Genomic DNA, 19,277 nt, shown 5'->3' on the forward strand with positions numbered 1-19,277 from the left:
CAGCCCTTTCAGATGTATATTGCGTGTTCTCCCAAGTTCTGGTATTTGCATCTCCTGATGGTTGTGCATATATTGCTGAGAAACAACAGTTTTGTTGGCAACTTTGGCAGAATCGCTTACCTTGTTTGTTCTGCTTTTTGTTATTTTAAGTCAACCTTTTGTTTCCATTTTTTTAGCTACTTAATGTAGTTTCTCAAATTTCATCAGCTGTCCTGGCTGAGATCAAGTCTTGTAATTTCATAGGTGGCACTGCATGGGCAATAAGTTACTTCTTTGCAGTGCTGGTTGTGAAGCATTTTTGCAGATGTGCAGATTTGGTCCTTTTTTCTTTTTTTCTACCTACCTCTCTGAAGACTGCCACTGTTTAGGCAGATTTCATTTCTACTTCAGATCTTTTGTATCATGAGAACTTTTGCCTTAATTCTGCTGTACTCAAGCAAAAGTCTTCTTGTCTCTTCTCTAATAACTTACAATACAGGCCCCAAAACACTGCACAGCTGCACTGTTGTTTTTGAGTCAGTAGAAGAGGGAGAAAGTAAAAAAAGCTTTCGTAATTGTGCATTTGATTCTACTGTACTTCATATTGTAGCATGCCATGACTGAGCATATTCTTCCCCTTTAGAATGTTTTCCTGGATCAATTTAGCAGGCGGCATTTGGGTGACCATAAACCAAACCAAGGCCAGATTTTTTTTTGCAAATGGAAGTCCTCAAAAAAAAAAAAAATTTATATATAAAGATCAGTATCTGTATAGCTGAAGACACTTTTCATTAGAGTGGTCTTAACCGAGACTCCTCTGAGCATGATTTTCTTATGTGATAGCTGCTGGATTTGAGAAGTAGTTTTCTACTGATCCCCGTGATGCAGTTATTTTAAGCCACAAAATTAATGGCTTAGATGGCCATAGCATGGACCAAGGTATTGTAGTGTTTGAGCCTTGCCTGAGAACCAACCCTTATTTGCCAGCCTTGACATTAAATCTGATAGCTGTCTTTGCTGCATCTGACAGCTTTCATTTCTATTTGACACTTGTGATATCCACTAAAGGAAGCCTTTTAAACAGAATGTTTTGAAATATTTATGTAAATAAAGATTTCTGGAGAAACAGCTTAAAGCTGAGTGGAATTGGCTTTTGCCAGGGATTTGGGTGTCTGTCTGGTTTTTCATAATTTTGGCACCCTCTTGGCAAAATTAAGAATAAAACCCAGTAATATCAGAAATAATTTAGGGCTAGCAATTAGTTGGAGAACTACGTTTTTCTGCCATCTCTAATAGTCTGATTAGCAACGGTTTCTACCCAGGGTGAACTTTTTTGATGTTTTTCAAAATAATCATTTGTAGTTTTGAATCCTCTTAGGTTCTGAGAGACTCCTGAGTATGATATGAGAGAACTAGGGAGGTCCGTGAAACCTTCGCAACCTATTATATGCCATTCATTTGTAAAAGCTGTTTTTTTAAGTAGTCACTGATTCAGCTCAAACATGTTCATGGCAGGTTATCTTTTTTTTTTTTTTAATATATAAACAATGTCTTAAAGACTTCTGCCTGTAATTAACTGAATAAATCAATACATGCATCTTTCTGGTTTTATTCTGGGGGGCAATTTTTTTTTTTTTCACATTTTGCTTGCTTTTATAAGTGGCTCAAAATAATTGAGTAAAATCCAGATGTTTTTCTTTATTGAGTCAAGGAGCATCTAATTTCCTCACAGAATTTACCTAAGTGTGTATCCAACTGGGTAATGGAAAATAACGAGTTAGTAATATTGAGTTTTTTCTCTGCTGCACAAGTAGCTCTTACTGCCTCCTTAAATGCTGTGCCTAAGCATAATTTGTTAAGTGTGAAGCTTCATTACACTTTTGTGAAAGACTTTTTTTTTTTTTTTTTTCTCTTGGAAGGCGTCTTAAACTGGATTCCCATTTCTGAAGAGCTGAACAGCAGTAACTTTTGAAATAGGGCTTGTCTTTAATCATACAAGTAGTTAAGTGTTTGCTAACTGAAGTGAAACATCTGTGCTTTAGTATCCTGAAAAAAAGTTGGTTATCTGCAGTAATTGTGTTATTCCAAAAGGTGTTACATAAAGGGAATCCATGACCTCTTCCTTGATTCTTCCTTTTACATTTTGAAAAAATGGGTTAGCTGCTGGCCTCTCTCAAGCTTTGTGAAATGCTCTCAGAGTAGAAAAAGATACACTTAGCTATGTAATCTAGTCTCATATGTGGGATATATGCATACCAACAGTGGCTATTTTTGGTAGGAAATCTAGAATTTGTGTTTTCTTCATGGACTTTGCGTAGATAATGTTGTCTGGCTTGTGTTACGAAGATGCATGCAAAATCTGTGTAAGAGACACCATATATTTTCTATATTTTCCAATCTCTTTTAAAGAAAAATGTATTATGTAACATCTATCTTTGCTTTCATAGCGGTATCACACCCCACCTCGATCACGATCATGTTCTGAATCCGATGATGATGACAGCAGTGAGACCCCTCCTCACTGGAAAGAGGAAATGCAGAGATTACGAACATATAGACCACCTAGTGGAGAAAAGTGGAGTAAAGGCGATAAGTAAGATCCTTACTACAAATTTAAAATGTCTTGGTTTTTTACACGAGCTTTAACAGATTGTGTAGATCTAGCGTGTCATTCGTGTTTGAATAAAAAATGTAAATATCTTTGTGTTTAAATACATTCCATTTAAATTCAAAAAATTAGAAGTGGAAAACTTCTCTTAAAACCTTTCTACTTTGCTAATGTGACACCAGATGAACACGCGCTGAAAGGCGTCAGAAGGTCAGAAGAGTAGTTTCTGATGGTGCCATCTTGGGTACTTCTTAAATAAGTAACTAATGGACCTGTCCAGTTTCCTGTTGCTTTCCATAGAGCTAGTCATGTCAGATTTGCTTTAGCCTCAAACTTGGTTATATGGTTTCTTTGGATACCAAGTAAGACATTCGAATCCACCAATCCTGTATTGTTCTAGTTACATGTTCTTTCTGCAGCTGCAAACTCTGTGATGGAAGCCAGCTCTCCAGAATTTCTGATGAGTTGATACTAAATATAAGCTTCTATCAAATTATGATAGATAACCCTTAAAAGGAAGACTGAAGAATATTGTATATAATCATTACTGAATAACTGCAAATGTTTCTGATAGTTTTTTTTATATACTGAATGCGTTCACACAGTTTATTGCTGTATTGCAGCGTACCAGCTAAAAGAATACTAAATAAGATGATGTTTTAAAATTTGTATTTAAACGTGGTTTAAGAATCCTATAGTGGTAGAGGTCAAAGTCCTGTGGACTAGGGTAGTTAAAACATTAAATCTGTGCACAGGTTCTACAATATGCAAAATTTGCTGACGTTGGCTGATTCATTTCTTATAGAGAAGTAGCTCTCTTGATAGTAACGTAATTCTACATCTTAACGAGCATAACAAGCTCAGTCAAAACACAGTTGTCTGGTAGTAAAGGGTGTGTGTGTTTAATTTTTTTTTTTTTTAACTTAATTGCATAGGAGGTGGGGAAAATACTTAGTTTATCTGAAGTTTTTAAAGAATTTCCACTTAGTGTGGGGCTTGCTTGTTTGTTTTCTAGGTTGAGTGACCCATGTACAAGCAGGTGGGATGAAAGAAGTGCATCCCGGAGATCAAGATCCTGGTCACATAACGGTTACTCTGATCTAAGTACTGTGAGATATTCTAGCCATCACAAAAAGCACAGAAAAGAGAAAAAGAAGGTGAAACATAAAAAGAAATCTAAAAAGCAGAAGCATTTCAAGAAGCACAAGCAAACAAAAAAAAAGAAAACATCAGCCTCATCAGATGTAGAATCCTCTCATTCCTTCCTCAGGAGGACAAAATCGTCTTGTGATCGTGAGAGGAAATCTCGTTCTTCTTCATTGTCTTCTAGACATTCATCCAGAAGAGACTGGTCTAAATCTGATAAGGAAGACCAGAGCTCATCCACTTTATCAAGCAGAGGGACTCGATCATACTACAGGTCCAGGTCTAGATCCAGATCTAGGTCTAAATCAAGATCTTATTCCCGAAGAAGTTCTAGATCAAGATCAGCCTCTAAATCATCGCATTCTCGAAGCAGGTCAAGGTCAAGTTCTAACCCTAGGCTTCAAAAGACGGTTTCCAATTCTCCACGAAATATTTCAACACGATTAAATGAAAGTAAGTTGAACAAGACTGCTGAGCCTGTAAGAGCAGTTATAATCCCGAGTGATAAAATTGTCGTACCACCAGTTGTCCCAGAAAACCTCCCTGTTATACCCTTAAGTGATAGTCCACCGCCTTCGAGGTGGAAACCTGGGCAGAAGCCGTGGAAGCCATCTTATGAGCGAATTCAGGAAATGAAAGCTAAAACAACCCATTTAATACCCACACAAACTAATTACAATTTAGTAGTCATTAAAGAGGCCAACACTTCTTCCTCATATCATAAGCGACAAAGGAGTTCAGACAGTGATCGAAGCGGTTATTCCAAATATCATAGTGACAGAAGCTCAGACAGTTGGCTGAGATCAAGAAGCAGGTCTTCTCGAAGTAGGTCATACTCAAGATCTTATACAAGATCTAGAAGTCCATCTAGCTCTAGGACAAAATCTCGTTCTTCTGGTAGATCACCATCACTGAGTAAATACCGCAGTGACAGGTCAGGTTATAGCGAGTCAACATCTTATTATTCCCTTAGTGATGATGATACACACAGAAACAAAAGAAAGTCCACGTCAAGTGATCAAAAAGCTCGGTCTCTTAAACTGAGGCAAGAAACGAGCTCTGAAAGTACTCTCCCTTATAAGTGTACAAAAGACTACGATGAGTCTTCTCAAGGATTGAAAGAGAGTGACAGTTTATCATCTTCAGACTTCTCTACTGACAGTGAGCGCTCTGCCAAAATGAAAGTAGTCCAAGAAAAAGAAGGCCGTTTTCAATTAGAAGGAGATACTCAGAAACAGGATAAAAATAGCTTAAGTTCTGAGAGAGGGGAGGAGGAATCCAAGTGTGAGCGGGATTCTGATCATGCTAAAAAGAAAGCAGCTAAAGAGAAATCTTCTGAGCAGCCTAGAGGTGGTGCAAAAACTAAACGAAAATCCTATTCAGGTAGTAAATGGGACTCTGAATCAAATTCCGAAAGAGGAGAGGCAAGGCATAATAGGGGAGACTCCAGACCCTCCTCCAGTAAAGAAGAAGGAGAGGCCACATCAGGATCTGATACAGAGCTTAGCGTTAACAAAAGAATAAAAAAACAGTCAAATTCTTCAGAAGGCTTTCTGGATTCTGATTGTGCATGGAAGACAAGCAAACAGTTGTCATCTTCTGAATCTGAGAGTTCTTGTTCTAGCTCAACAAACATTAGAGGAAAGTCAAAAAAACACAAACATGGATCGAAAAAAACTCTTAAAAAATCACATTCCAAAAAAGCAAAAGAAAAATCAAAAGGGAAAAAGGAGAAGAAACACAAAGTTCAGAAAAGAAAAGAAATGTTTCACTGGCAGCCCCCACTGGAGTTTGGTGAAGAAGATGATGATGAGATAAATGAAAAGCCGGCTACCAAGGATGATAAAAACGAAAAGCCGCTTACCAGGGACATAAAGGATAAACAAGTTTGTGAAAAGGATGAAATAGTCAAAGATGAAATGGGAAATGGTGAAAAGTCTTGTGCGGATGAAAACCTTTTAGGTAAAAACACTACATGTGGTGCCTCACCAGATCGCAGTAACCTTAATAAAGATAGCATTGAAACAAATGCTTCAACCAGTATTTTAAACTCAGGAATAAATGTGACCGCTTGCAAGAATGAGATTAAACAAGCTGAAGAAAGTAACCAGAACGGATTGGAAGATGTTATTCAGACAGATGACAACATGGAGATTTGTACTCCAGATCGTAACTCACCAGGGAAGGTTGATGTGGACATTTTGTCTCCTGTAGTTCTCACTGCTAAACCTCAGGCTTTAAGTGCTAGTATAAACAAAGATTTACAGGTTGAGACCCCTGAACAAGATGCTGTCAAACTGGGAAACAGTATTACAGACTTTATTAATATTAAAGAAGAAAAAGAAATGGGAAGGCAAGAAAGTAACTCTGTCCCTGTGTCTTTAAACTGTAGTTTAAAATGTGAAATTACTGAAAATACACAGAGCAATATGATAGATAATAAGTGGAAGCCTTTGCAAGGTGTTGGTAATTTACAACCAGCAACAATTAGTACTGCTGCAGAAGTTAAGAATGTAGCTTCAGCACCAGAGCCTAAACCAGCAGGTTTAAGAATTGAAATAAAAGCTAAAAATAAAGTAAGGCCTGGATCTCTGTTTGATGAAGTTAGAAAAACAGCACGGCTAAATCGAAGGCCAAGGAACCAAGACAGTTCCAGTGAAGAAGAATCTCCAAGTAGAGATGACAATAGCCCATCCAGGAGTCTCAGTAGGTCACGAAGTAAATCCGATTCTAAATCCAGACACAGAACAAGGTCCATATCTTACAGTCACTCAAGAAGTCGATCCCGAAGTTCTACATATTCATATAGGTAAGAAGTTTTTGCTATTCCCACGGCCTACCATGTTAACTTGAAAGTTCGATAATTTTAAGGCATGTTTTTCTTTTTCAACTCATGTTTTTCTTTTAAACAGCACTGTTTCACTTAGAAAATACAGAATAAATATTCAGCTTAAGCATTATAAAGCTTTATCTTTTTCGCTTCCTGTTTTCTGCTGATCTTCTCTTCAGTTGTATTCTATTTTGTGCTTTTCAAAGTTGTTCATTGATTGTAGGTCAAGAAGCTATACAAGAAGCCGAAGCAGAGGATGGTATAGTAGAGATCGGTCAAGAAGTCGAAGTAGTTCTTACCACAGTTACAAGAGTCGCAGGTAAGTTTTTCTCTAATTGGAGGTAGTGTTGGGGTGTGTTACGAAACCAGTAAATTAGGCACAGCAGTCCAATGCTTCAATCTCTGAGCGAGTTGGAAATGTGCTTAGCTATGCATACTGCAGTCTGAAGTATCTACTTGAAATGTGCAAGTTCAAACAGTCAGATTTCAAATTTCCTGTTACTGAAAAATAATTTTGTTTAACGTTTTGTAGTATGGATGAGGGATTCTGAGCAAAACATGTTCCTTTCCTCTCGCTCCCCCTCTCCCCCTGCTCTCTTCAGCACTTGTTTCTGATTAACTTAAAATGTCTCTGTGTTCTTGTTTTTGTCAGTCGAACCTATAGTAGAAGTAGATCCAGAAGTAGTTCTTATGGTCATCACAGTCGATCCAGGTATGGGTAATAGTTTTATGTAAACCCTGCAATAAATGTACTACTTATAAAAATGTCTTAGTATAAGAATACCCCTTTATCTGTGGTACTTAAAAATACAGTATCACGACAGCAACTTGAATCAAAGCAAAATCAACATAAGACACTTTTAAAAGCTGAAAATAACCAAATCATCCTGGCATTAGTTAGAAGTGATGATATGAGATAAGTAATAGTGAATGTGTTTCCCTTTACTGTTAAAATAAAATTGAGTTATAAATGGAATCACTTTGTTACTTGTTTTCAGAAGTATTAGCAAACAAGATTTTTACTGCATCTACAATTTGTAGAGAAAACACAAAACTTTTTAAATGTGTAATAAGATTTTTTTTTCTAGATTAATAAATTTGAGATTTTTACTGTTGTTTTGAAGATACTTTTTCTTGTGTTTAAACTTCTGTAAAATGTAGAATTATTGTTTGCCACGTCCTTCAAGAGTAGTTTCTGTATAGCCACTCATCTCTGTATATAAATGTCTTTAAAATACATTTAAAATAAATAGCATTTTAGACAAGAAATTTTAAATTTACAGTTACTTTCTTTTCTCTTTGAAGTAGGTCATACACGTATGATAGTTACTATAGCAGAAGTCGAAGTAGAAGTAAAAGGAGTGACAGCTATCGAAGATCTAGAAGTTATGATAGGCGATCCAGGTATGTTTTTGCTAGCATGACTTTGTCACTGTATTTATGCAAAAGAATTTGCTAAATACATACTTACGATGTTCATGAAGGCTAATGGTTCCCCTCCTCCCCCAGCACAGAAAATACCTTGTTACCAAAAGTAATAATTAAAACCAATTAAAATTGGAGTAAGTGTGTGAGTGAGGAAATCGGAATTTCTGACATACTAAATTTGAGGATAGGGAAGAAACTAGGATAAGAAAGATTTGAGAAGGCTCCATTTGATTTTATGTATGCATTCAAAATAAGCACATTTGGAGTTTTTTAATAATTTTAAATAATTTTCTTAAAAACTACAATAAACTAGCTCTCAAGTCTTAAATCAAGTGCCCTGTTATGAATTAAAAGCTACCTGGTATGCAAAGAATTCCATTTAATGGTAAATTCTTTCTGCTGAGACTGAAAAGTGGATTTTAAAATAAAAAATCTGGAAGGGAAATTAAAAATTGCAGTGTTTACAGAATTAATTTTCAACTTCCCAGAAGGTATTTTGGAAGAACATTTTACCTGCAAATCCAGTGTGCTTCTGATGAATTCAGGATAAATTTTCTTCTACTCAGTCCAGTGGAATTATATAGGCATAAGCAAGCACATTTCACAAAGACCAGAAGTTGAACAGGAGAGAGAGAGAGAGAGGGGGAGAGATTTACATAGATAGTGAATATCAGTGATGATTTGTTTTGTACCTTTTAATATATCCCACACTGGTCAGTGGTAAACCAGGCAGATCTCTAAGACTGCTGTAAATTTTCATCCTCTGCTGTCCTCATACTCATTTTTTCACAACTTTGTACCAACTCTTAATGGACTTTGCTCTCACCCATTTCCCCATCTAGTTCTGACAGTAAGACAACTTTCATCTTGTTTTTGAGGGGAAGTGAATGCAATTTAATGAAGAATGGAGAAATAGACTTGGTTTAGGATGTTGGGAAGCTTCAGGGAAACAATGTTGGATTAGGATATGCTCATCTTTCATTTAGAAAGCTTTCCTTACAGGCACGAGGCTAGAAAATCTCCAGTGAAAGTTTATTCTGTGTAATTTGAATATGCCCTGTAGCTTGTCTGAAACCATCTGGACTCTATCTTGATGTTTGGCCAGGTGCTGAGCTTAGAATTCTTCTGGATAAGCCAAAACATTTTAATTTACAACTTCCACTCTGCAAACACTCACACACTCCTGTTGTTGTGTGTGTCCTGGGCCTAATTCTTAAGACCCTTCTTCAAATGAAAAACTGCAGCATATAAACCAAGGATTTGTGCAGTTGTCTTAGTTGAGAAACACTTGCAATATAAAATTATGTTTATTAGAATACACTTCTCAGTCAGCTATTAGCATTTACAAGATCAGTTATTTTGGATGATTTCTTAGCTGTATCAGAGAAAGCAAGAAACTCTGTAGTTATAAACACACTTTGACTTGGGTTACCCAGGGTTTTCATTATGTAAAGTTACTGATTATTTTAATGTTGAGTGTACTTTAATGAATGCTTCAGTTATATGAAATACGATCCTGTGAAAGACTTCTTGTATGCTTTCTTCTTGTCTCTTGTGTGTCTGTCTTGACAACTTTTTTACGTGATGCAATTTTGAATTTGAAGCTCAAAATACAATTTGAGGCATTTTAATGTTTTCTTTGTAGATCTTATGGCTCTGACAGTGAAAGTGATCGCAGTTACTCTAAGAATCGAAGTCCCAGTGAAAGCAGCAGATATAGCTGAAAGCTTTTCTTTGATGATGGAAACTGTATTTAATAATTTTTTCAGTGTTATGTTAAAAAAACTGTTTCTACAGTGTCACAAGTGAAGTTGAAGGGTGTTTACTGAGTTAGCTGAGACTTTACCATTTAACAGCGAACTCACTTGACTGACTGACTACTTACGGAGAGAAGCACTGAGCTCAACTCAACGGGTTGGTTTGGTTTGTGTTATGTCAAGTGCTACTTTTACAAAACAGGAAAAAAAAAAACCAGTTTTATTTCTTTGAATTGGATTTTTCAAGCCATGAATGACACTTAGGTGAATAGGCTGCCACTGCTTTTCTGGGTGCAGCAATCAGTACTCTCTTCAAGTATGTTTCTAAACACCTTAGGGCTTTCTGCCTGTTACTATTAAATATATGCTATCAACTGTAAAACTGTGAAGAAAACTTCTTACAAAGGCTGCCATTTCTAGTTTATTAAAATGCTTTTTTTGATACTGGAAGATGGGTTCCATGCTGTCTTGTTTGTTGATTATTGCATTACATAGAGTGTATACACAACAGCTAGCTGATGAAAACAAAGACTGCCACTCTGTCTTAATCCTTACTGAGCTGTGATATTACAGAAGTCTGCTGAAAAGGGTGAGATTATACACAGTGGGAACTGTCAAACTGACAAGCAGTGAGCAAAAGTGTGATGAATGAGTTTTGATCTTAATATCTAACTTGTCTAAACTTTTATGTTTAAAAGTGACTTTTGTGATAAATATCAATGTTCTTAAGAGTCTAAGAAAAGTATTTCTAAACACTTTTTGAATTTAATTTCAATTCATATTACAGTGCTTGGCATACTTCAACACATTTTAAAGTTGAATGTTGTAAACCGTTGAGTATATCATGAGTTTCTTCAAAATGCTTTTTTAAAAACATACATGATAATAACTTTTTGAGAAAACAAAACCATAATGGTTCCTTTATAAAATGTCTGTAGATGTATCCCATTTGCCACAGGGAATATCGGATATTGATATTGCAGATATGGAACTATATATAGTTCAAGTGATACGACTACAACAATACTGGTATGCCTGATAAAAAACATGGATAATACTTCCAAAGTAAAGTTTAATACCAAAAATGACTCCATGTTCCAGGTAAATGGTTTGCAAAAACCCCATAGATTTAAGCAGAAAAGCGTTGAGTAATTTTTGCAATAATCTAATTGAGTTGATTTAAAAAAATTTGTAAAGTTTTTCAGTGTTTAGAACGTTGTGTACTAAGAAACAGTTTTTTAATGGCATAATATAATCTGAAAAGTGGGGTCTGTAGTGAAAACACAGACTAACCTAGCTTTATTAGAGCTAATGAGTACTGTTGTATTATAATAGTTTTCATTACTGACTTTCTGTAATATCTTGAGATGCTTTCATTTTCTCAAATGTTTTCAAATATTGAAAATGATTTTTTTAAATCTCATCAGGACACAACAGCTTTGAAAATTAAAAGTGGTAATTTCCTGCTTAGACGTCAATTCGTACTGTCTCTTTGATTGAATTAAGCTATCCAAAATTAGCTTTTGGTACACTTCTGAAACATGAAAAGAAAGTTCAAAGTGAAGTTTGAAGACTGTAATGATGCCCTCCATTTCTCTCCATGAACAGCTGAATAAGACATTTGTACACAGGTTCTTAAAACTGAATTTGTCATATAGGCTTTTCACTTTCTAGAAGAACCCAAAATTCTGGACTTAGACCCTTCCTACTCTTGTAGTTCAGTGAAAAAGGTGTGCACGTAATCCTTTTGAATCAATATTTTGTAAGCTTCTTATGCTTTTTAACATTAAGTACATTTATTATTCAAGTCAGTATACATTTACAGACACGTTTCTAGCAGTAGCAGCCATTTCAGAGTCCTGAACAAATATTTCATTGCTAACTCAAGATAATGTTTGTTGCAGTTTCATAGTTTTAAATACAAATGTAACTTGTTTTTTTTCCTTACTGAGAAAATAGAACTAGTGGGCTAGTGGTATAACAAAATACACAAATGTAAACATTACCATTCAATACTTATTAGAGAAAAAAGTGCTCAAGAATCGGACTTTGTCCTGTTTCAGATCTGAGTTGGCTTCTTATTTTTAAGGCCAGGAAAAGGTAATAGAAATATGGTCAGTCAATTAATGGTAGTTGTCCAAAATTACTGCAGTGTCACTAATGTCTATTTCATATCTTGAATTGAAGCTTTATAAAGAAATTCCATCAGGTGAATGGTTGGGGAGGAGTGTGAGGGAAGCGGGCAGGGAGTATTTTTACTTGGTGAAGTCTGTTAAATTGTGCTTCAGATAGAAAATGTACCCCTGAGCTGGTTTTCTAATGTTGGTCTATGTTTTTGCAATTTTGTTATTCAAAAGTAGTTGCTGTTTGTAAAATAAACTTTTGTACATATCTGCAAGTGCTGTTTTCTCTACATCTGGAACACTCCGTTGCTGCTTGAGGGAAACAGGCAGGAAAATTAAAAATATACTTCAATTTCTGTATCCGCTTTTGTCCCTTACAAGGCTGCGTACAAGTTGCCTTTCCTTCTCCTGACCTACATAGAGAATGATTCCTCAGCAAGACTCTGCGCTGGGTTTACATAATAGTCGTCATCGGAACAAATATTTTGAAATTTCCAAGTGATTTGAGGTCTCGCCATTTCCTGAAGATATGTAAAAGGTTCCTATCCTTTGTGAAAAGCTACACTTAACAGATCTATGCGGAAATCTCTAAATGTGCTGAGTTTAACTACTTTGCTAAATATTCTTTCCCAAATACACATTCCCACATCATTTCCGTAGCATATTGGAAATGTGGTATTAGTTCAGGTCAGCAGATGTAGTGGCTCAGCAGACTAATCCATTAGTCTTTCAGACCTTCTGTTCCAGAAAAACTGGATTTCATCGGAAAATACTGGCTTTGTCCTAATGGAAAGGCTAATTGCCTTGGTCTAAGGTAAAAAGGACAAGTGGAAGTGTTTCCTTCTTCAGTTTAGTCTTTAGCAAGATGCAGTTAAGCTGGCATTTCCCAAACTTTGGAGTGCTGCCTTTGAGGAGGGACAAGAAATCCTAGGCAGGAAAAGTAGGGACTCCAGGTGATACGAGCTATATAGTGATTGAAGGTGTAAAAAACCCCAGTAATTTAAGATAGGGGAAGGGTGAACGGCTACATCAAAGGCAGCAGACAAAAACAGTAGTGTAAGGGACGTTAAGACAACCTCTGCGTCGCACTGTAGTGTGCAACAGTCTCCATCTTCCTTGTTAAAACAACCTTTCTTTTAAAGGCATAATGTTGCTTTTTGTGCTTAAAAAGCCATATTCGGTGCAGAAGTTCAACATCAGGATCATGGGGCTGCTCTCAGGTGCTGCGGACCTGCTGCCGTAGAGGTCAAGCCGTCACCTTGAGCCGGCTCCGGCAGCAAGCCGGAGTTGCAGGGAGGAGGCTGGAGGCAGGGCTGGAGCCTGCAGTGTTAAAAATAGAGCGGCTGGCACCCGGTAATGTATTACTCATTAGTGACATTTTTCTATTAAAATAAGTCTTAAATCCTGCTAGGTAGTAAAATTATTACTCAAGTGTAAGTGGTTTCATCAAAAAAAACCCCAAACCACACTAGGGGGGAGTTCTGAATAGGGTTAGATCTGTATGTCTCTGGTTGTTTTGGCAATAGATTATCCACTACGTAGTACACAGAATATTGTGGTGTGGCTCTGTAAGAGCAAGCGTTCTGTCTCTGGTTGCAGGTGAGTGACTTAACTTGTCTGGAATAAGACAATATTAAATGAACCGTCTGGCTATCAAACAACTAGTTCTTATAAAGCACGTATTTACAAAGTGACAGCATAAATGCCCTTTTCCTACGATATCGATACGCAGAGAGATTTCCTTCCTACTGTATCACTTTTAAACAAGGGCTATTTGTGTCCTTGCACTCGAGGGTAAGAAGCATTTAAAGTGCTCTTTCAGAAGATCACCAAGTATCTGACAGTGTATTAAATTTCTGTTGATGGCTTTGTGTGGTTCGTGATGATCATGCTTACAGGTTGGAGCAGAACACAGTATTTAGATGACCTTGAGCTGCACTCTGGAATCCGTCTGGTGTAATTTCCAAACTGAACGCTGCCTGGGATTTTAAATCGTGAGAAGATAAAGCTTTGCGTGCTCCACTCCTACTTAATGGCCATATAAATATATATTTTTTTAATATGCTTGTAAACAGTAATGATTTTCTACCTGGTTTTAAAATGCTTTAGCTGCTTAACTGTGGTAAAATATAAAATACATAAACAATTAAAGGGACCCAGTCTTGAATGATGTCTATGTAATCCCTCTAAAGTAGATAGGATTGCATGTGTGAAATCAGACAGTCTGTGGCAGTTTTGGGGTTATTTTTAATGGAGGCAATATTTCAAAGTCACAGTGACTGCACAGAGAGGGGGTGGGCATTAATTTGGTATCGATATTTCTGCTGTGATGTGTATCTGTCCTTGAAAGAGCGTGGTGCAGCCCAAGAAAACCGATGTCCGTACCCAAAGGATGGTCTAAGCTCAACGCAGCCTGTGAACACTTGCAGCTCCCACCCTGCCGTTACATCCTAGTCCTGCCCTTCGGCTGCAAAATTCCTTAATGAATTCCTTAATTCAGCCAGGAAGGGGCTGTCCTTCCTCTTGGGCTTTCTTTTTCTTCCAGCCACCCAGTGTCTGCGTAACTTCTCCCCGATGCATTTTGGAAAACGAGCCATAAAAAACATGAGGAGGATTGGGAACATCCTCGGGAATGGGAGAGGGTAAGGGGCTGATGGCTGTGTTTCCAGGAGGAACACCCAACTCTTTTGGGAATGTACTGGTGAGATGAATCAATTGACGGAGGCTCTTGGGTCTTCAGGTGCTGGTCAAAGAAGTAGGTTTAAGGAAAAATGAAAAAGCAAACTGTATTGGGTTTGTATGGCAAGGTTTTGGTAGCAGGGGGCCTACAGGGGTGGCTTCTGTGAGAAGCTGCTAGAAGCTTCCCCCATGTCCCACAGAGCCGATGCCAGCCGGCTCCAGAACTGACCCGCTGCTGGCCAAGGCTGAGCCCATCGGTGTCGGTGGTAGTGCCTCTGGGATAGCGTACGTAAGAAGGGGAAAAAAACCACAACAGAAACTGCAGCCAGAGACAGGAGTGAGAAGATGTGAGAGAACCAGCCCTGCAGACCCCCAGGTCAGTGCAGAAGGAGGGGAGGAGATGCTCCAGGCGCTGGAGCAGAGATTCCCCTGCAGCCTGTGGTGATGAAGACCACGGTGAGGCAGGCTGTCCCCCTGCAGCCCAGGGAGGTCCACGGTGGAGCAGATCTCCACCTGCAGCCCAGGGAGGACCCCACGCCGGACCAGGTGGGTGCCCGAAGGAGGCTGTGACCCTGTGGGAAGCCCACGCTGGAGCAGGCTCCTGGCAGGACCTGTGGCCCCGTGGAGAGAGGAGCCCAGGCTGGAGCAGGTTTTCTGGCAGGACTTGTGACCCCACGGGGGACCCACGCTGGAGCAGTTCATGAAGAACTGCAGCCCGTGGGAAGGACCCACGTTGGAGAAGTTCGTGGAGGACTGTCTCCCGTTGGAGGGACCCCACGCTGGAGCAGGGGAAGAGTGAGGAGTCCTGCCCCGAGGAGGAAGGAGCAGCAGAGACAACGTGTGATGAACGGACTGTAACCCCCATTCCCCGTCCCCCTGTGTCACTGGTGAGGGGGGAGAGAACTCGGGAGTGGAGTTGTGCCCGGGAAGAAGGGAGGGGTGGAGGGAAGGTGTTATAAGATTTGGTTTTATTTCTCATTACCCTACTCTGGTTTGTTTGGTAATAAACTAAACTGATTTCTCCATGTTGAGTCTGTTTTGCCCGTGATGGTAATTGGTGAGTGATCTCTCCTTGTCGTTATCTCGACCCACAAACATTTCGTTGTATTTTCTCTTCCCTGTCCAGCCAAGGAGGGCAGTGACAGAGCGGCTTTGGTGGGCACCTGGTGTCCAGCCAGGGTCAATCCTCCACACAAGCCCATTCTATTGAGAGGTCTAGATATTTGACACAAAGTAGGTTGGTTGTTTTTTTTAAAATCAGTGTGGCTATGTCTATTTTATCTGTCCATATTCACTGTCGCAGAACTTGAAGGGAAAGGGAGGTGAGCGCTTCCACGGCAGACCTCCACCCCCGGTGCCCCCTGCCCACTTGACGTGGCCAAACCAAATGCCGCTTGTTTCAGATTAAAGCAGTTGACTGCCTGACGTGCCTTGCTATCAGAAAAGATGTTCAAGTTGAGGGGCAGCCTCCAACACGGAGGGCTGTTGTTTTAGGTAGTCTGCGGGCTCTGGCAGAGCCAGCTGCAAAGCTTTCCTAGTATAAAAGAGCTGAGGTCCTAGAATAAAAGTAGCGTATGGGCGCTTATAACCAAGTTGCAGGTGTACAAAGAAAAGAAAAAGCAAGAGGACAAATTAACAATCCTTTCTCGATAAACTTAGCAGGCTTTTTGCAACGGCTGCATGTGAACCACTGTGTTTAATAATGGTCCTATAAAGCAGTTGGGGGATTTTGGGGTTGTAATCCCTTTATGCTGCTGAGGTCTGCAGCATCCTCTAGTGATGGCTTCCATCTTTTACAGAAGTAACACTGGGGGTGGGGATGTCTTTTTTTTTTTTTTCCTACCATAATGTGCAGTTTGATAATTTCATTGAGCGTCCTTAGCTCCTATTTTGAGAGACATCGCGAGCAACGGTTCCCTGGTCACTTTATTTCACTTATTTTCAATGTCTTCGCTGTAGGGACCAGTCAGTCCTTATTGTGTCCCATGACTAGGGCTGCCCAGGGTTCCTCCACGTTAGCTGCTAATGTCACCCGTAGTCATTGGCACAGGGCAGCGGCTGCTCTGCAAGCGACATCGCTATTTGGCATCGAGGCTTCGATGTAATTTTGGGGAACGTGCTAGATATCTTATATTCCACTGACTTTGCTAGGACCTACATGGTTATTCAAGTCCGGCTGAATAGCAACAGCCTTCAGCCCATGAGCTCTTGACCTTGGACCTTACCTCTCCCTTCTTCCAAGATTAAATCCTTCCCTTGTGACAAACAGGTTTTTATTTTAAGGAGTCAAAAAACCAAGAGGGAGGCGGGATATCAAGTACTTGATGTTTTCATCCGTGGAAAGATGGCCTGGAGAGTAGAGCGTTACCTAAGACTTTGAGATGGACGTTGGTTTCTCTGTACCACCACAGGCTTTTTGTGTCATCTGGGGCAATTCTCCGCTCTCGAGAGCTCACAAGTGTGCTGCGAAGATGTGATTCCCTACTGAGCTCGGCAGGATTGCTTACTAGAGAAATGAGAGCCGTCTAAGGATAATTTGGTCAACAGCGGCAAATCTGGGAATATGAGCGAATAACATATAAAACACAGGCTGCCTAGTTGTGCCTCTGCTACTTGGTGTAATTTTAGATTTCCTGAGTGTAGCAATACACCTCTCTTCTTTTTTCCATTAAACTAGGGGAAGAAAGCAAGCTAAAAAATAAAATTTGTATCAAAACAGCTATATGTACCAAAAGACATGTACTGATGGAGAAATCCAGATTTAGCGATGGATTTCCTATGGACTTCCTGCAGCAAACTGCACAGATTCCACGATCATCTTTCATTTCTATCAACAGCTTCAAACCAATGCCTTTCAGAAAAAGTTCGTGCCAGAGAATGTAGCAAAAAGGGACCTTTTCAGCTATGCACCGTTTCCTCCTTCCCAAAGGCAGGATCAATTCTAGCTGCATAAATCGCAGTAGTTCTTATCCAACCTGTCTATAAAAAATTGCCAGCGCTGAGATTCAGCTGTTGAAGTGCCAAAACCAAAATTGCCTGAACTATTCACACTATTAAAAAGAAAAATATCTATTTTCTGATGTCTACACTAAAGCTCCTTTGCTGCCACTTAAGCCCATCACTACTTCTTAGTTAGAGAAGAACAGAATGACCTTTTTGCTTCCACTTAAATATTTGGGTAGAAGGAAAAAGGCCACCTTAAGTATTTGTAAAAGAGTTGGTCTAGCTTTTGCCCGAATCTGGTCTTCTCTGGGCTAAATAGCTCCAAGTCCTTTGGTTTTGGGGGGATTTGGAGGTTTGCTTGGGGTCCTTTGTGGGTTTTTTTTCCAACTTCTTAGATCTGACTATCTCCCGGACTCCGCCACCGGCCCGTAACCTCCCCAAATCCCCATACCCAAGCGGACAGCGTTCTCCAGCCGAGGTTTCGCGGTGCCACGCGGATCTAAAGCATCGCTCCGCGTGTCCCGCAGGCAGCGGTTACGTGTCCCTGCCTGCCTGTTCGCTGCTTTTGCAAGAGCGTGAGGAAAACTGCTCGCGTCCAGGCAGGGATGCGCTGCCGCCTCTGCCTTCCCCTGCCCCGCTCCCTGCCCGTGCTGTGCTCTGCAGCTCAGCTATTCTTACACAAACAGCAAGTTTTCCCTTTGTTTCTACTAAATTGCAGCCTATTTTTTTTTTTTCCAGGCTATTTCTCTAATGCGTCAAGATTGTTTTGAAGTTCCAGCCCATCCTCCAAAGTACTTGAAGTCCCTCCCGGCTTGGTATCATTTGCAGCTGTAAGAAGCAAATTTTCTATTCATGCAAGTAATTATTAAAAAAATATTTTGAGCAGTACCAGGCCTGGGACAGATCCCCAGGGACTCCCAGGCTGTGTATCTCTTCGGTTTCCCGGCGGATCATAAATAACTCCTCCGAGCAATGTTCCCTCCTTCCAGCAGTGCTTTCCTCCGGCTTCGTGTCATCTCTCCCTGCCATCTTTCCTCTTCCAGCCACGCCAGCGCAGCCGTGCTGGGGATGCGGGGATGTGAGCAGGGGCTGGCGTCTTAATTTAATTAGAACTTAGAACTTCAGCTTGTCGGACTTGAGCTTCTGGATGTTGGGTCTTATAAAACCTTGGCTGAAGGTGCCTGTTGCTTGTTTTCCATAGTCGCCCTCAGAGACCGTGTTTCTAATCCCCCCTGTAACTTTATCTTTGAAAAACTGAGTGACAGCGCGCGCTCTCTGAGCTTTTTCATCCTACGACATCTTTTCCAGGCCTCCGCTCACCCGTGTGACCTTCTCTGCTGAATATCTTTCTGCATCCTCCGTGAGTCGAGAATACCAGCACAGATACCAGCATTTAATATTTTTCTTTAGCAAAAATAAATCAGATTATTTCTATGTGATCTTCACCCTGGAAGTTTTTTTGTTTGGGGCATTGTTTTCGATGGCTTAGGCAAAGGAGGAAAATTCACTGGTTTTTCTATCTATGAGTATTTACTGAATAAGATGGTTTCTTGTCTTTCACATTACCAATTTATACCCCTATCTTGATGGAAAGGTTCCCCGTGGATTCCAGGGACCTAAAAGCCAGAGGGGAGGAGAGGGGCTTTGAAATTATCGCAGTTCACACGTATCTGCTTTGCAACTCCCCCAAGTACCAGCATTTCCCCAGCAGTCTTAAAAATCACTCCCTACCTGAGATTATCTAAGGAAAAAAGTAAGAATCTGGTTTGTTCTAAGAAAATAGG

The 19,277-nt window shown here is 39.7% G+C and overlaps 1 protein-coding gene across 7 annotated transcripts in view; it reads left to right on the forward strand.

Moving 5' to 3' along the window:
• The window catches only part of NKTR (natural killer cell triggering receptor), a 45,452-nt gene extending 33,306 nt beyond the window's left edge, over nucleotides 1–12,146 (forward strand). For 5 of the 7 annotated variants that reach the window (XM_052808000.1, XM_052808016.1, XM_052808007.1 and 2 more), the window contains 6 exons: nucleotides 2,427–2,572; nucleotides 3,603–6,542; nucleotides 6,787–6,882; nucleotides 7,216–7,275; nucleotides 7,869–7,967; nucleotides 9,637–12,146. In XM_052808000.1, coding sequence (XP_052663960.1) covers nucleotides 2,427–2,572; nucleotides 3,603–6,542; nucleotides 6,787–6,882; nucleotides 7,216–7,275; nucleotides 7,869–7,967; nucleotides 9,637–9,715 — 3,420 coding nt within the window. In that variant the 3' untranslated portion in view covers nucleotides 9,716–12,146. The remainder of the gene's footprint in view (nucleotides 1–2,426; nucleotides 2,573–3,602; nucleotides 6,543–6,786; nucleotides 6,883–7,215; nucleotides 7,276–7,868; nucleotides 7,968–9,636) is intronic. The other 2 variants (XM_052808027.1, XM_052808036.1) reach the window with 1 other exon arrangement.
• Nucleotides 12,147–19,277: the final 7,131 nt, after the last annotated feature.

This window comes from Harpia harpyja, chromosome 1, assembly GCF_026419915.1.
Source record: "Harpia harpyja isolate bHarHar1 chromosome 1, bHarHar1 primary haplotype, whole genome shotgun sequence".
NCBI classification, from domain to species: Eukaryota; Metazoa; Chordata; class Aves; order Accipitriformes; family Accipitridae; genus Harpia; species Harpia harpyja.